At 38.5% G+C, this 18,410-nt stretch overlaps 1 protein-coding gene across 5 annotated transcripts in view; it reads right to left on the bottom strand.

Annotated features, from left to right (window-relative positions):
- Positions 1-1,902: 1,902 nt before the first annotated feature.
- Positions 1,903-18,410, bottom strand: part of OSBPL3 (oxysterol binding protein like 3) — an 85,791-nt gene continuing 69,283 nt past the window's right edge. For 4 of the 5 annotated variants that reach the window (XM_063410324.1, XM_063410342.1, XM_063410333.1 and 1 more), the window contains 7 exons: positions 16,675-16,738; positions 13,590-13,668; positions 11,367-11,511; positions 9,912-10,056; positions 9,108-9,234; positions 8,480-8,602; positions 1,903-7,330 (listed from right to left, as the gene is read on the bottom strand). In XM_063410324.1, the coding sequence (XP_063266394.1) occupies positions 7,234-7,330; positions 8,480-8,602; positions 9,108-9,234; positions 9,912-10,056; positions 11,367-11,511; positions 13,590-13,668; positions 16,675-16,738 (780 nt within the window). In that variant the 3' untranslated portion in view covers positions 1,903-7,233. The remainder of the gene's footprint in view (positions 7,331-8,479; positions 8,603-9,107; positions 9,235-9,911; positions 10,057-11,366; positions 11,512-13,589; positions 13,669-16,674; positions 16,739-18,410) is intronic. The other variant, XR_010082044.1, reaches the window with a different exon arrangement.

The raw sequence follows: 18,410 nt of genomic DNA, 5'->3' as shown, positions 1-18,410 counted from the left end.
ACATCAGCACACAAAATCCTCAAGGAGTAGTACCCTAATATTTAGAGGAAGACAATAATTCCTGGAGTCTGAAATTATGGTCAGAAACATCAGCGGATGTTCGTACACAGCATCTTGTGTTCCAGGAATTTATTACTGTTTCCAGAAACTTACATCAGCGAACCCACAGAGACAGATTCTCAGTTAACTTCAGCCTCAGTTACACTCAGCTCAGTAGAGCAATGTTGATTTACCTCAAATGAGAGTTTGCACAAAGTAATTTCAAATATTTCCCTTGGTACAGAGTAAGCAAAGATACAAATTCATAAAGGTATGTCAGAATTTGGTATCTCGCCAGCTTTTAACTCCATTTAAAAACGGAGAGTAACCCTACAAATTCTTCGGCATGAAACAGAGAGGTCTAAACGAAAAAATCAATAAACCAAATACAGAGAGCAACATTTGCAGCATGAAAGAAATGTAACAGAGGCATAAAAAAATAACAACAGGATGTGTTGGTACTATGTAGAGCAAGCTTTACGCAGCTGTCAGTGTTTTTCCTTACCCTATGAAGGTTTGAATCATTTTGCAGTAAGCAAAATGACTTTCAAATAGAGATTACAGTAAATGAACAGACAACTGAGCTTAAACACAAATGGGATGCAAGGTCTACACAAGCCAAGTTTACCTTGCACTTTTGTAGAGTGGGAGAGCCTGTTCTGTCTGGGTAGCACTGAGCACACTGTGGGCCCTTGGCATGGTATGAGTGTGAGGGGCAGTCATGAGAGATTCACTGCATACCCAACTCACTGTAAGAGAAATTCCTGCTGCCCTGGGTGCTCATGAGTGGGGCACCAATAATGAGCATCCCTTGCAGCCTTCCTCTCCCTTTTATAATTATAAAAAAGGTACTGCTGCTTCTATAAACCAGAACTTTCCCAGCAACTTGAACTAAATGCCAGTCATTTCAGATACCAAATGAATTGTATCAGATTTCTATGAAATAAATCAGCAATGAAATTATTCCCCCGATACAGTGAGAAAGTTCCAAAGTTCTTAAGTGAATAGAACCAAAATGGCTGGATTTCAAAAAACCAGGAGCCGATTCTGGCCCACTATAGAGACTGTTTTTCTTTTGGCCTCTATCCTGATTCTGCCACGTACAACAGTTGAGGATATTTTGCATGGTAACAAATTTATAGATCCAGTTTTCCTAGCTCTCCCTGAAAGCTCCATGCTCCCTCCTATCAAAACTTTGTACACAGTGAGGCTGCAAAGTGCTGCAGAACTGCACTCAGGAATTTCAAGTTGGTCAGAAGTTACACTCCCTGTACTCCCACATTTTTCAAGATCCTAGTCCATCCATGTTGCATCATACACACATGTGGTGGGACTGGGAGACAGAATTGAGGTCTGATTGGCAGAGTTGTCCTGAATCACCGTCTCTAAGGGAAAAACCATCACATTGATATTCTGTCTCTCCAGTTATTTATTTTATCCAGTAAATACCATGTTTCCTTGTTTTTAAAGGTTGTATTATGGAGAACATTTAGTTTGTGGTTTCTACACTCATACTAAAGCATAACAGTTATGCTGCACATATGTCTGTCTGGTAAAAATTGCTTTTAAGAATAAACTTCTGGCTGTAAATGGATTCCATCAGCTTACCCCTTTTCCTGCCTCTAGTGCCTGGCACAATAGCCATGCAGCAGAGCTGTGGAGAGCAGTACCACTGGAACATTGCACAACTACCAGACAGATTGTAAGAGTGATAAATAACAGTTCTAGCAGATGGAAGCTCCTTCCTTCTTGCCATTTTGCAAAGTGTAAAAAGCACAGATCACTACAGCAGTGAGATTTGTTCCAGCTGCCACGAACAACCTTTGAAGAAAGATGCTTACAACCCCTGGGAAAAAGTCAGGGTGCTGTGACCTTTTGCAAGTTTGATTTATTAACATCCAACTAAATTGGTTACAGAGACAAAAATAAATCAAGTTGTGCATCAAGGTACTCCAACGTTATTACAAATTTTTTGAGAAACAGAAAACAGGGGTGGTCCTGACTACAGAGACTTCTCAAGTACCCAAAAGTCAGCAATAATTCTAATACATAAGATACTGTTCCTCATTCTGAAATCACTAATGCCCTATCAAAACAAACAACAAATCCAGCATTTAGCAGCTTTGTTTATGTCATACCTCATACATGTGGGATGTTTTTCCAATACTGGGACTAGCAAAATACTGTTAACACAAAGACTTTCAGATTCTCAGGGATGCCAACCATCTCCAAGGTGTGGAGCTGACAGAGGTCATCATCTCTAGTGGATCAACATCCCAAACATTCTTATAAGCTTTATTACAGTTTTGTTTTACACATTAAAGACACCAAATCCACAATTTATATTTTAAAAATGAACCATTTAAATTAATTCTTTTACATATGGCAACTACTTATGTGGAAAATTTCTCTTATTGCTTTCAAAAAGCTGCAGCAAGAACAGTGTCTAAGAACTGAGCGGTCCAGTAATACATTTATTTGGTGGTAAGTTACAGCATTTACTAAGCTTCAAAAGGTAAACCAAATAATGTGCAGTTCCTTATGAGCCCACAGCTGCTGGAGTAAGTTGCACCCACCAGTAGCTAGAAAATACAAAGGATGAGTTAGTCAACACTGTGAATTTTATTTATTGTAGGCATAATCCATGAACAAAAACACATTCAACTAAAACCCTTTTGTTTTCATGTCACTCCTTCGAATAGCACCATCTCATTCTAGCCCTTGCAAGTTGTATTCAGTTATGTGGATGAGCTGGATGTCATCCTTCCCTATTAAAATGCATTATGGGCTAAGTTTTGCACTCCTCTTCAGCTCGCCCTCTCTGCATGAGTTGTACACAAAAAAGAAGCCATACTGAACAAAGCAAGGTATGCTGAAAGTTTCCTGCTCTGCCAACCTGGTCATTTGGAGAGATAACACAAGAGATTTATACAAAAGCAGATTGGACATTCATAATTAGGATCTGCTGAGCAGATATAGCTGCAAATTCCCATAGCACACTACCCTTACCAGGTCTGGGTCCAGAGTGTAAGAAAGTCTCATTCACAGTCAAGGAAAAGATACACAAGAATTTATGGGGAAAAGAATTTAACTACAGCCTCTAGGTATGACTTATCATTTGTTAGAATGGACTGTTTTCCTATTCATCAGGTTTTTTTAATAAAAAGAAAAATGGGACACTGAATAAGGGACCACATAGAAAACCTGAACAGGACTGTAAACAGCTGAGGGAAAGTAGGGGCATGGAAAGGGATGAAGTCTTTGTTAGGTTGGGGTTTTTGGATGGGTTGTTTGTTTTGAGACCAGCACTGGACCCTTGTGCAACATGAAAGCGGTCCCTGGTTGGGCCCTAGTTCTGATCCCATGAATTGGTGTTCTTTCTGTCCAGTGATCTGGATTCAACACTAAGCTGCCAGGTAATAAGGTGACTGTGTTTGCAACTACTGTATCCTTCAAGGGCCAGATTTTAAAAGAAAGCAGCAATCCTGTTTCCAGTCCTTTGAAGAAAACTGGTTGATGGAAGAACAGATCTCCAGGATGTTTCCTTATCAAAATTTGGGCTGTTTTTGGTCTTTCTTCCAGGCATCTAACTTTCCAAGCTCTAAATAAAGAGCCTAAGTACTGGATCTGTATTTCAAAAAGTGTCTAAAAGAAGTAATTCAGTGCTGGCAAGCTGTCACATCAAGCGTATCTCAGAGAGCAGAGATCCAGAAAGGAGTGCAGTGATTAATGATGCATTCTAGTTCCACTTGGTCTAATGGGCACTTTACGCTACCCAGAGTGCCCTCCTGAACAAGTGATGCTGTTTTGTAATCCCAAATTTACACAAAATCAGAAAATAAGCATCAAGCCTGCAAAACTGAAAGCAGAGCTGTGTGTTTCTGTTCCTATGTACAATATTTCCCTGGATTTTTTTTTCTTTCTATGCTTTACAACTTGCAAAATGAAGCAGGGTTTCAACACCCAAGGGCCTGAGCTGCTCCATCACCTTGATGGAAGTTTATAGTGAGGGTCTGACATCATGAAGAGACACAAAAAGAAAGGCAGAGCTGCACGAACGCTTCTCAAACTGACCTCCAAAATTGTATTAAGCAATGTTTAAAAAGTCATAAAGTAAGAGAACTATAACAGCAGGCAAGGGTCACCAGGAAATTTTAAGACTGATCCATTGAGCTACACACCTTGGGGATCACAGCTGTGTATGAAAGAAAGCAGTTAAATCTCCTGATCCATTCTTTTTTTACCATTCAGGGTAGAAATAGTGGGTTAAAAATTCCCTCAGTGTCAGTTATTAAAAATAACAGTTGTCTTAGTTATACTGCAGAAAGCTAATATAAATTTTGTACCTATTAACACAGCTGAAGTTTTGTGGAAGAAAATTACCAAAATTTCATATTTTACCAAGAATAACTTTATAGAATATATTAACTGTGTGAATGTTGAATATATTTACATGCAGAAATACACAGAACTAACATCAAGACAAATTTCTTCCACTTCTTAATATACAGTTAACAGAAGTTTAACAACTAAACCCAATTGTTTCATACAAAAGTAAGCAGGGAAAACTATACTGCAGTTGGAAATGTGGGGTCAGAGGATCATTCACAACTGGCAACATTGTGTTTGGAGGTGTGTATTATAGATTTACAAAAGGAGCAATTAACTTGTTCAATGATTTTGCTTCATGCATTTAAGAAATGCCCTGGGTTATATTCAGGCATTTTTATCGAGACAATGCTAAAATTCTGGACTTTACTTTCTTTATACAGAAATTTTGATGAAGAAATTTTTATATAAGGCACTGCTCAGCCCAATGCTTCTTCTCCTTAATCCCATGTAATTTGGACAGTTTGGAGTGTCAGAGAAAATCATGACTCAAATACCCCATATGAGACTGGTTTTGTTTACTACCTGTATGGGGGAATCCCCTCCACACACACAGAATATAGAAACCCAGCAATCAGATCACACCATATCACAGTAGCTGCCAAATATGACAATGAACAAGCTTAATGCAGCCTCCAGAAATTTTGCTCCTTTTTTTAAAAGCTTTTGTTTCCTCTACCCTCTTTTGTTTTTAAATGAATCTCATTTTTAGTATAAATTGTAGTTACCAACAGCAAGGATAATTGCAATTATCAACTCATGTCTGTGCCAGGTTTTGACAGTTAATACAAGGGTAAAAGACAGGAAGGGAACAAGTCATGAAGCAAACCTCATTTTTCTTGAAAAGCCAAATAGCCCTCAAAGTTTGAGAGTTCCTTTGGAATCAAAGCCCAGATTCTTGTCTTCACATAAATGTGAACCTTGCCTTGTTACAAGCTGCTGGCGTGGTAGTCAGGTTTTCTGAAGACATATTAAGTAGACATAATTATGCAAACTTCTTTGGTAATAAATTATGGAAATGATGGTGAGGCAGAGATCCTGGGCAAAATGAAAAATGGTGAAAAAAGCATTCATCTGTCTCTGAGACAATGAGGCTTGAATAAAAAGCAAAGTTCAAATATACATCTAATCTAACACCACAGATTTTGTTTAAAATTTAAAACCTTCATAGTATTTCCTTCATGTTACATATAATACATGGAACCATATTTAATAGATTTTCTCTAGAACAATGCAGCACAATTGCAGTAAAGTGCAAACTTTTCTAAGCTATTAGTCTGTCCTCCTAGGAGTCCACTTTATTCATGCTATGTCCAGTCATTCCAGGCCTAAGCCAATTTAACATGCCAGCATTTGGGTTTGTTTTGTGTCTTTACAAAGCCATGTAAAGAAAAGGTGATAGGATGCAGATCCATCACATGGAAAACTGCGTTGCTGCCAGAGTTGCAGACACACAGAGCAGATTTGAAGACTCATGGATTAGGCTTGGGTTGCAGATATGTGGAAATGCAGATTATTCTGTTAATGACTATGGCATTGTGATTTGATGGAAAAAAACCCCAAATACTGCCCATTTCTATAATCTTCATTCAAGAGTGAGGATTCTGCTACATTTGTTTCCAGCTAAATTTCTGACCTATGGTTTAGTAGCTTCACAAATTCAATCATACATATAAAATTACAGAAATGGGATGCAAGTGATTTAGTGTAAGATATTTAAATATTTATCTGAACTTAACAAACAAACAGAGGAAGATCAAAGACTCCATACACTTCTCCATAAGGCAGATGGTAATTTTTAAAATATAAGATCCCAAATATGTTATTTCTTAAGAGGTAGAAAATATCAAAATACTAGGAAAAATTTTCTAGCTTAAAACAATCAGTTTGCTTACTTTTTAAAAAGTCTTACTGTTGCCATTTTTAAGTGAATAAAAACAAATGAAGCTATGGAAGCACAGGATTTCGTGCTCTGTATCAGTTTTCACTTACTGGAAAAAGAGCTTCTTCATCTAGTCACTGCTCAAGCAGTATGTAGAAGTGATGTCTTCTTCTTGCCCTGTTGGGGGCTATAAATCTGAAGTGAAAATTTTTCCCAGTGGAAAATTTTGGCGATTCCTGACTTTCTAGCACAACATTTAACCGGGTACAGTTTATGTATAAGGCAGTAGAACCACCGACGTAAGCTCAGAACCACCTCTTCCATAAAGCTAAGAAGAAAGTTAATAGAAACAAAAGCTTACTTCAATCTTTCTACAGACAGCAAAAGATCATAGTCAGATTCCAGCACCAGCTGATAATCTGTTTTAGCAATTGATAGCAGCCTAGAGACAGCTGAACTACTCACTGCACTGTGGAAGCCTACCTACAGTCTGAGTTACTAAGGCTTGCACTCTTCCTCAGCACAGCTAGGAGATGCTGATGCTACTGTCTCCAATGCAATTCAGTAAGGCATAATTTAACTCAGAACTGACGTTATTACACATTGAAAAAGTAGTGTAAAAGCTCTTCTCTTTTCCATCTGTTAACATTCAGTACTATTTATTAAATATTTTATAAAAAGAAGTTAGGATATTTATACATTCAAACAATCACTGCAATAGTTGAGTAAAGGAAACAAATTATCAGATTCTAAATTAAGCACAATTCTGGAGATATGCACATTTGCACATATGCACACACCACACACATACTCTATATGTGTGTGTGTATATATAGATATAGATACACAGTTATATTTTATATATATGTCTTTTAAATCAGATCCAAGAATACAGCACAGAATATCTTCACTTAGCTCCTCTTTCACCAGAGGACAGGATTGTCCAGTTTGAAAAAACCAGGTTCTTTTCTAAGGTCCATGTAGGTTCCATTGCTCACCCAGGAGTCATCACTGGATTTCCTATCAAAGATTAAACAAATGTAAGCCTTTGTTTTCCACCCATATGCTGTGCAATGCAGTGTAGCACCAAATCCAGCCCACAAAGCAAGAGCAGTGCATCTCACTGCAGCCTGCAAACAAGGCAGTACAGCTTGGAGAGCAGAACAGGTGTGTCTGCACTGGGCCATGGAGAGGCATCTCTATCTAATGTTCACCAGAGAACATCTCTGTTGAACAGCCAAATGCATTAACTCATACCTGCTCTAATACTTTTGCTATATAGCAATTAAACTCTTTATTCCATCATTTAAATCTACAGGATAAATCTCAGCTTTCCAATCCTCATGGTAAGGATTCAAATCCTCATTCTTATTCACAATTCTCATTGTGAATATACAATCACAAAGTATTAGACTTAACCTCTATCCTGCTTCCCTTTAGTACGTGTGATTGGCACATGATGAGTTAGCTCACCAGCCTGTCAGAGATGCAGCAGTCTAAGCCATTCCCTTTTGCACCTATTTAAAACATTCCTGTGTTCCTGCACAGTATAGATATATCCAGAAACAACAGGATCCCAGATCTGCTTACAGGCCCACACAACGTTCATCCTGGCTCCAGCTCTCTCACTGCAGGAGAACAGAGAGGCTGGAGGGCAAAAGACTCGTCCTCACTAGCATTGCTTTTTGCCTTTCGATGCCTGAAGTCTCCTGGTTAACTGATTTACAACAGGAAGAGGTAACGTGCCCTCTGAACATAATTCTCTCCCCATAGAATAGGGGAAACATGTTCAAAAATAGCCTTGGAAGCAAAAGGCTCCAACTGAGCACACTTCCACATCAGGCAATCCCACTCAATTCAGAAGAACTTCAGCAGAGGTAATTCAGCTAAATCCAGCTACTTCAGCTTGCTTCAAAGAAGCTACATTCACTCAGACAAATGCAAATGTAGACTAAATATAATTGCCATCAAGGAAAAAAAAAATCAGGAATGCACTACTAAAAAAAACCTAATACATAATTCTGAGTTTTAACTACGTCTGGAGTATTCTGCATCACCAAAGTATACAGAGGAACCCTGGAAAAAACTGGAGCCTGTCACATGGCCATTTAGAATCAGATCTATAAGAATTCTAATAAATGATAGTATATGCTGATTATTATTTAGTACCTGAAAAATCTAGGCTGATGCTCTAGATTGTTTTCTTCTAGCACCTTCCGTCGTTCTCTCTGTAGCTGCTCGATCCTCTGCTTTTGTATTTCAGCTCCTTCAATATTCCCTTCTTCTAGAAACCTGCAGCAGCAGTGATATGAGACAATTGGTCCCCTGCCCCCAGAAGAGTCTAATCTTTCCAGCAGGTATTTCACACTGTTTGAAAGGTAAACAGCTGCCTCTACAGACACCTGCATTATGAAAAAGCACTTAAGGAAAACTAACTCTTGTAACAAGCTCAGAGTCACAGTTACATGAGATTTTTCTACTTGGAAATTTGCAAAAGTAAAAATTTCATTGCAGAAAGAAGTTTCAAGTATCTCAGTTTTTGGTAATTCAAAGACTATGTGCTCAACATCCAGTACCTGAAGTTCAGAAGTTTTAACATCCTTGGAAAGGCAGTTATCTAGAAGCATCCAAGAGGCAATTTTAGAACACACTCAATAAGTGATTATAAAGTCTGTTTCAGATGCATATTAATATAAAAATAGAAACACACTGCAGTTATCCACAGAAAATAGTCTGAGTTCAGGGTAAAGTGAGTGTACAGAAGATTAAGAACTATTTAAGGAAAATAGTTTCTTACCTTTGGTCTGGCCTAAAACGTGTATCAGTGGGTGGGAGTAATGACCTAGTTTGTGGGTCCAGTTCATTTAACTCCAGTGCAAATTGTGTAAATCCATACCACTGTTCATAATCTTTAGGCATTGGATCTACAGAAGAAAAGAGTACATTTAGAATTCCAATTAACTGCTATTATACTGAGAAGGAAAATTTCAAGCTCCCTCCAGTCATTTGTTTATGCCTGATCCACAGTGTCAGTTCTGGGGGAACAAGAGGTTTTTAATAATGTGACAAAAGAGAACATCCCTCTCGATAATTGCACTGCAACAAGACAGATTTCTGTTCTCTCAGCTGAATCACAGCACCACTGTGATGAAGGCCATGCTATTATCATAATGTTTTTTCAAAACACAGTAGACAAAACCCCACAAGCTTGGGAGGAATTCAGCTATCACTGTCATTACAGAACTGAGCTTTGTGGGCTATCCTCCAGCCATCAGCACATGAAATAAACAACACTTCTCTGCACAAGCAGTAGGAGGAGTTTGTTCCTTTCTTTTTTCCCTTCCTGACAGAGTTCTCCATACTCACTTCATGCCCAAATATGAAAATGAGAGAGAATGGAGAAAATGCAGAAAGCCATGGGATTAAGTTCTTATATTATTTAAATAATAAATTCTTCTGATATAGCTTTTAAATACTTGACAAAAAACTAATATTCTACAGAAAAACAACAAGAAATTTGGCCTAATAAAGAGATGAAAACAGTAAGCTTATGGCTCAGGAAGATCTCAGTTTGTGTACATGAGCCATTGTGATCACTAACTTGCTCTCCATATGCAGTTTGAAGATGAAGTTGTCCCACAGTACAAACTTTCATGCCACTTCCCAAAGAGTCGATGCACAACTTTCCCAGATTTATCCATGACACTGCCTTCAATCTCATGTGCATTTGGATTCCAATACTTTGCCTAGAATTAAAAGGAACAAGGGGAAAGAAGGTGCATAAGAGCTCAAGTGCAGGCCATTTTGCCATGCCAGTAGCACAAGGCTGTAGAGGAATGAAAATTGTTCATTTAGGTGTGCATTACCATATCAAATGCAAACAACTGCTGTCAGTACCATTAAAATACTAACTTATTAATATGATAGCTTCTTAAAATACTAACGTTGAGAACTGTATTTATTTTATTTGCCTTTTTTGAAGTGCAACTTCACCTCATACTTGAATTTTGCCCAAAGACAGTTGACCCTGAGTCCTGATTGGTTATCTACATCTCTCCCAAATTAGCAGAACAGGAAGAGAGGGAACTCATATGCTAATCTCCACTTTAAGCAGTTTACAATATCAAAGGTGTAAGATTTGCAGGCTCTCAAGTCTTTAATATTTGAACTTTAAACATCCAGTGCAGCTCTGAAAATACATTAAAGTACTTTCAAGTAAGTATTGGGGGAAAAAAAAAATCACCCTAAGTGCTTCTTAGAAAGCACAAAGTATTCAGGAAAACAAATAAAAAAACTCCAAACTTGCTGGGGAGCATGCCATGCTGCACAGGTACACTGAAGTACTTCCCTTGTATCTGTATGGTCTGTTCTATGCCAAGCAGAGCCTTTCTCCATCAATCACATACAGAAAATGCAGGTTAAGGTAAGTCTCTTAGGATGATTTATAAAACTATTTCTCAGGTTACAAATTTTGGCATTGCTTTACGTTTTCATTGATTTTCCTTTTATTGTGAAGTCATCTATTGCCAAAAAACTGAATTTAATTTCAGTTATAACAACAATTCCTCAAGAACTCAATATGTATTGTACTTGTACTGAAGCAAAACCTTTCAGTAACACCACAACCTCTTATTTAAATTTCTCTGAGTACCTGCAGAAGGCTAGAAAAGAGCATCGGGAGAAGCACCCTGCATGAGCAGTGGTCCTACAGCTGCTGAATGAATGCAACCACAGCCTGTGCCAGTGGGCTAGTAGGAGGCACGTGGTAAAGCACTGTCAGTAGACACCTTGTCTCTGTCACCCTGTATCTCTCATCAAACCCAGAGTAGGTTTTCCATGATATTCCTTTCCCCATAATTCCTCCATTGCCAGCAGAATCACTCAAGAAAGCTGTTGTTTCTCTTTTTTGTCTGGTGAGTGGCAGTTCCTTGGAAGTCACAGTTTTCAAGCAATCACAGGTAATTACAGCTTGCAGCAGAAGTGCTGAGCTTCAGCGAGAGCATCCTCCCACTGCTGTGCCCATTGGAAAAGGCAGTGCCAGCATTGCTGTGGTTACCTTTATGAAAGTCAGTTTGCAGTGGCACGTGTCATCATTAAGATTTTTTATGATGATCTCTCCGTAGTGTTCAATCCATCTTTGCCCACTTAAGATGTTATGGATACAGGATGTCACCTTGTTCCATGCAAAGTGGTCTTTAAAACTGTAAGGAAAAATACACACAAGAAAAGTCTCATGCCATGTTCAAGTGAGCTCAAACTTGAGGAAAAAAATTTGCAGAGAACTTGATTAGAGAAATCAAATAAACTAATTTTTTTTTTACTAGAATGCTTCATCTTCTTTTTCCAACCTTCTCAAAAACAAACCCTATGACAGCAATCCCACCTCTGATAAAATCCTGTTCACTTCTGCTATATACTTTGGTCTGCATTCAGTTTTCTCTCAATTTACTTGTCCTTCTAGAAGGTTTTAAGTTTCCAGAATTAATCATTCTGGTATCTTCTACAGTCTGAGATGCCCATTCCAAGCTTGTAAAGCAGTGATAATGGAAAACACAAGAACATGGGCCCCAGAGTGATCTGCACGTGTAATGAGAGGAATAAGCTTGGCTCAAGCTCTCAAGGCTGAGCCTAATACGGGTGCTTTAGGCAAGAGCAAAAGTTCTCACCAGGCAGCTCAGGATGCAGTTGCACACTGGTAAACAGCAGACAGGGAGAGATAAACAGATACCAACAGGGAATACAACACTTTACCTTTTATGAAAGAAGTAGATGCTCTTATAGAGCAGCTTTATAAAGCATCAAGGAAAGGAAAATCTCATGAAGACATATTCTACGATTTGTTCTGGGTATGGATGGCCAACTCACTACTGACAAGGTAAAATATAAACTCGCAAAGCACCAGTTTCCCCACAGCAAGTGCCTTACACACACCCTGTGAAGTTATTAGAATCTTTCCCTACCTCCTGTTAATCACTTGCTTTCACTTGCTGCTTTGTAAGGGCACACACAAGGACAGTTTGTACAGACTAGCAGATACACAGCCAATTTATCCCACAGGGAGTTGTTTTTCTGCTCTTACCTATGCATGTCACATGTTAGCATAAATGCTAAAAAAATTGTATTTATTTCAAAATGAACCTTAATACTAATGCCTAATTTTCCCCTATAGCCTCAGCACCATTTTTGTACCCAATTCTGAATCAAATACACAGGGATACAAACCAGCACATGGAGACCACATATGAATCCGATTGCTTCCCAGTTCATCAGGCCATCATAGGCCCTAATATATTAATTATCTTGGCTCATTCACATCCTAGAAAGCTTTCATTCCAAAGCTTATGGCAGGTGCTATGAACATAGCATGGTTTATACCTTTTGGATACTATCTTTCTAGACTACAATTTTATCCACTTAAAAGAAAAAGGCATGCTTGACTTGATGAGTGCTAGGTTCTTGAATTCTTTGGTTGGTGGGGCTTTTTTTCATATGGCATATTAATTCATTTTGTACTCTCTCACTAGAAAACAGATTTAATTGGAACAATGCTCAACCTTTAGACCTCTGGTTCTGCAAACATGATGGATATAGGCCAAATTTTAAGGGTTTTTAATTGCTCATCAATAATGGGCATTCTGACAAACCAGCATCGAAACACTGCAGATTTTTATTTAAAAAAACAAAAGGAAACAATCCAACTATACTCAACACTTCACTACAGTGGCTGCTTCCTTGGATAATAAACACCAGACGTGTAACTGGTTCTACTTTTCACTTTCAGTAATTATTTCTGCAGTGCTGATGGTTGTTGGCCTTGCCTACAGCCCAGAACACCCCATGGTGTCAGGGTCCCTACAAATATGGTTGCAAAGGACAGGAACAACACCACCTCTTCCTCCAAACCCGTGCTCAAGCAAAAGAATTCACCAGCTTCCTTTACCCTACAGTTTTTCCCTGTGAGTTTAAAATGCATGAAGGTTGAAATTCAACTGAACTATGAAAATACCAACTTTTCTTTTTTCAAGGTACACAGGAGTGTTGGGGTTTTTTCATTGTTTGTTTTTCATAACCTTTAAAAGAGTCAGTGCTTCTGATTTATGCATCTGGTTTTGGTTTGGTGGGGTCTTTCTTCCTCCCCTTTTCTCTTTAAATGAAATCATAGCCCCCAGTCCTTCCAAAGGGCAGGGCAGAGCTCGCTGTGCTCTGAATGAAGGTGGCTGCAGTGTGTGCAAGCAGCTGTGCCTGTGCACGGACAGCGGCGCCCAACGGCAGCACTTACGCTGGGAGAGTTACGTGCGTGGTGCCAACTGGAACAATTTCCATGGACTTTCCCCAGAATTTGTTTTTCCATCTGACATCTGGAACAAGAAGTAAAAAAAGACAGGTTTACTCACAGGTAGGTGAATCAGGCTGTTTCTAGGCTCTACTTTATTTTCAAGAAATTGAAAACAACAGAAGTGCAACAGAAGCATTCAAAGAATGTTGTGGGACCTTCAAATAGTGGTGTGTGGGTTTGTTGGTGTTGCTGTTTGCTTTGTTTGATTTTCATGATAATATTGGTTATTTAACAAAGTAACAGATTTAAGTCCTCTCAAAAACTTACTCAAAAGAAAAAAAATTGAATAAGCTATAGGCAGCGTATACTTGTTTGCAATTCAGTTGCTAGTGAATGAATGCAGACTTTTTCAAAAACAAAAGCAGAATTTCAAATACAAAATTAAAGCAACAACATCCATAGTCAAGAGGCTAAAGAAGGTTTCAAAGGGCACGAAATGGGTTTTATTCCAACTCCCTCCAACTCCCTCTGTAAGTTTAATTGGTCTTTTGAAATCTTGCTTGAATCACAGAAAGACATGTCCAAGTCTCATGCCATTTCTTCAGAAATACAAAAAAGATAAGAAAACTCAATGTAAGTTTAGCCAAATTTGAGTGAAAGCACCTGGAAGAGAAAGAAACGAGGGGAACATGGCCAAAAGGGTGTACAGTTAAATTGGGCTACATAATCAGGCAGTAACTTTAATAGTAACTTCACAGCTCAAGAGAATAGCACCCTTCCTGTTTTAGACTCTAGGAACTTCATTCCCTGCCCAACCTGAAAAAGAGGGGAAAATTCAACTCCAGCTTCAAAAGCTGCTAGTTCTTACAGAAGGAAAACAAAACACTGTTTCCTATGCAATTCTGGGGGGAAACTTCCACTGGTTGTGCTCAAACCACAAGTAAGGAATTACTCAGGTATCCCTTGAGTATGCGTGTGCAAGTGAGGAGTGAGCCACACTGAGCTGCCTATCACTGCAAAGACTAGAATGGGATGTAGGGCAGAATTCTGCACACAAGGAAGCTACTGTTCTTATTGTGTGAGAAAAGGACCTTTTGGGTTTTTTGGTTTTGGAGTCTGGTGCTGGGTCAGCATCATCAGTGACAGCAATTCTGTTGTGATTTCTACACTGCACAACATGTGCTCCGAAGCTACTCCCAGTATGATGGTGAATGAAATTCTGTCCTGGCTTTCTCTCTTCTGCAGTGGGATGGAAGAGAAGGGGTAAAGATACACCCAACTGAGTTTACCAGTTAAAATACATTACCAGATTGTGCTAAATTCTATGCTCTCATAAATGGCAAAGCTGTCCCACAGAGATCAGCATGTGGGAAACATCTTGGGAGCCAGTATGCAACTTGATCCCACAATAATTTTAGGCCAGAAGAGAAAAAGCAAAGTGTTATTTCAAAGCTATGCTCACACTGATTCAGGCACAGATGCTGCAATAGCTGAGGCTTCCTTCATTTCCACTGCTCATGTGTCGACACTCCTCTGCAAAAGCAGAGTCAGCTTCCTAAGTCATGGAAAGCTATTTCCAAACTATTGCTCCCTGTCAGAGCCCAGTCTTCCAGTTCACTAGACATGATCAGGAGATTTCCTGGTGATGGAACACATGAACTAAGGTCAGTGTCTGGTGGATGACAGCACTGTTCTGGCAATGTTGCTGTCTCCTTTCCAGCTGAGAAGGTGACACAGTAAGTGAAAAGGTCTTTGCACACAGGAAGAACTGAACAGACAAGCTGCCTTTATGATTAAATTGGTGTTAATCTTTCCATGTAAGTTAGTACAGCTTCATTGCAAGAGGTCGCAGCATTTAAAAATTGCCTTTACAATGGACAAAAAATCATTGTCTAGCTTTCCCATAAGCTCAGCTAGCCATATTTAAAAGCAAAGCAAACAAAAACCCCTAAGTCCTGCTGCACTCTGATTGAATGTCCTATGCTCATCAAGACCAAATCTCAGACTCTCACACAAACCAGATTCTCAGCTCTCATGAGAAGAACTTCATTCTCTAAATGGAAGTGATAAAATATTTGAATGATAACAGTTGTCAAGATCTGTTCAACAAATCAGTCTCATCTATTTTTATTAAGACAGGCTTCTATCTAATCTTGTTTATACAGTATTCAAGTTACTGAATAAATTTCTGGTCATCTTAGCTTTTGGGCTATGAACAAAAGGATTCTTGTGTCCTTTTATTTGTTTACAAAGCAAAGAATTACAGAGAATAATAAAACCCAGACTAATGGGTTCCAATATCTGTTCAGAATGGCTCCATCTGTAATAACTATAATTAAGTCAGCAGAGCCAATCAGAAAAAAAACCCCATTATGATATGGCTACATTGTGATTTGACAAACCCCTGGGTGGTGGATTTTAAGTGAGTTAAAAGGTTATGTTTTGTGTACACTCCAGAATTATCTAACCACACAGGTACTGTTACTGGCTGACACCTTCACTAGCAGTACACAGCAAACAAAGCTCCAACACGCGTGTTTTGAAAAAAAATTAGTAGGCAAATAGCACAAAATCCTACATCCTGTAATAATGCCAGCAGAGAAAGACAAGGTAAATGTATTTATCCTTGCTGTTATGCTCATTTTCAAAAATTGCTTTCAGAGCAGGTTTACAAGATTTGCCAAGGTTCAGGATTTAACTTGTAGTTGTTTCCTGCTGTCTTCGAGCTTGTTTGTTTTACAAATAGCTTGATATACAATTCTTCCCTACTAAAAAACAACATCCCCCCAAAAACCCCAAACAAACCTGATTTCAAAGAAGAGCAGATATTTGTACATGAAAATAATAAACAATTATTGCTACATGAAAAAAAATCCAAACAAAGCAAAATATGTTGAGAATTTTTGTAATAGCAGAAGATCCAAGTAAGAAGCATGGAAGTAAGTATAGGCTAACATTTCATAAAATCATTCTAATACAAATTTAAGCACGGAATTTCACGTTTTCATAATTTCTGGATACTTTGTGTTAGACATACATTGAAAACATCATGAACACTGTAAAAGTAAATGACAGACTGAAGAGTTACCTTGCCAAAAAGCAAAATTCACAGATTCAGCATGGCATGCAGAAATAGGTGGGTGGTGACTGACCTAATAGCAAGACATGAAAAGAGAGGGGGAAAAAGTTTAACATATGAACACTTGAACAGTCATTTTGGTTTGGCTTCTTTTATTTTGATTTCTTCCTCATTCCCATTTGGCATTTACAATTTGAACATTAGTTTTCCCTTTGCAGTTGTGTCCTGAAGGGGGAGGCAGTGAGATTACTAAAGGTTCTCAGACCTAAGAAACCTTGAAAGAAATGGAAAACACTTACTTTAAAAGGCCTGAGATTTTTTTCGAGGGAAAATCTAGCTATATACTTTGCACATTGTCTCTAAGGTGATAATTACATTTACCCTTAGGACCTCTTAACAGATTAACAAAAAACACACCTTGAGTGTACAGACAAAAATTTTCAAAAAACCAAAAACACAACAAAGGGCCAAATGCTTCTGTACAGTAAATAACCAGAAAACCCTGATTATGAGGGAGGAGACAGTGATCAGCATCTCTTAAGTGGGCCAGGGGTGAAGATACCAGGCCAGGAAATTCCATCCAGCAATCCCTACTACTGCAGCAGTGACACCCCAGGTGTTTCTAGTGTGAAACTCTAACCACATGCACTGCTTTTCATCAGCTTTGGGCAATAGCATGTGCGTGAATAAGGGCAACCACCAAACTAGCAAAACAAGGACTGTGAGCAAATAAACAAATCAGACTATTCAAATGCAACAGTAAATAAAAAAAGTGCAAAGTGAAAGCAGGCACTCCTCCTCCACTTGAATTCTCCCTTCTGGGTGAACACAACCAACAACTAGCCAGGACCAGTTCTTACATGTGTAATGCCTGCTGTTCCTTGGGCAACTTTATTTTCACGTCAAATTACTATTCTTTACTATGAATTTAATTTCTTAATCATCCACATGGCTTAAATCAAGGTGGGGTTTTTGTGTTATTCATTTCATAAATCTCTTACTGAGCATTTTTTTCCACAGGCATCCAGTCATTAATTGAACATCCTCTACTTGGTTTAGGAAAAAAAAAAGAAGATAGAAGTACTAATTACTCTCAGCTATGGCCTAATCCAGCAAGAGCAACACTCTCTCTCTCTCTTACATACTGTACCTAGATTAGCCCCAGATGTCACTGTAATACATGGGTTAAACTTAGCTCTCACTTAAACTGTTATAATTCCAGAGTAAGGTCATGGTGCTAACAGGAGTTATTCTAAAATCACTCTAGTGATAAAAAATAATCTTTGTTGTTTTGTACTTTCTGTCAGTCTAGCCCATGAATTACAATCTGCCTACACTAAGAAGGTATCTGGTGTAAGCATCAAAATGCTTGTGCAAGCAATAAGCCACTGCTCCTGATGTAAAGAGAAATATTTAATGCTTGCAAGCTGCATTAAATTTCTTTCCTCCTATACTGCCCTCTGTTCCTAATATTTCTCCACCCCACAACTCTTACAGTAACTCTACCACTCTATAAACTCACATTGCTTATTTCTCGTATTAGAACAGTTGTTAATGGCGTAGTAAAATTCTTCTTTATAAGAACTAACCTTTGTACTGGTTTACCCAATATCCAAGTGAAAATATCTTCCTTAAATTCAGTGTGACATTAAACTCAGTACTAACCTTTAGTCACCACTTTCTTACTCAAATTTGATGCTGTGCTGGCACTTGCAGTGCTCTATACACATCATCTTAGTACTGAA

Source organism: Prinia subflava, chromosome 1, assembly GCF_021018805.1.
Source record: "Prinia subflava isolate CZ2003 ecotype Zambia chromosome 1, Cam_Psub_1.2, whole genome shotgun sequence".
Lineage (NCBI taxonomy): Eukaryota > Metazoa > Chordata > Aves > Passeriformes > Cisticolidae > Prinia > Prinia subflava.
This window is presented reverse-complemented; position numbering and strand designations above follow the sequence as displayed.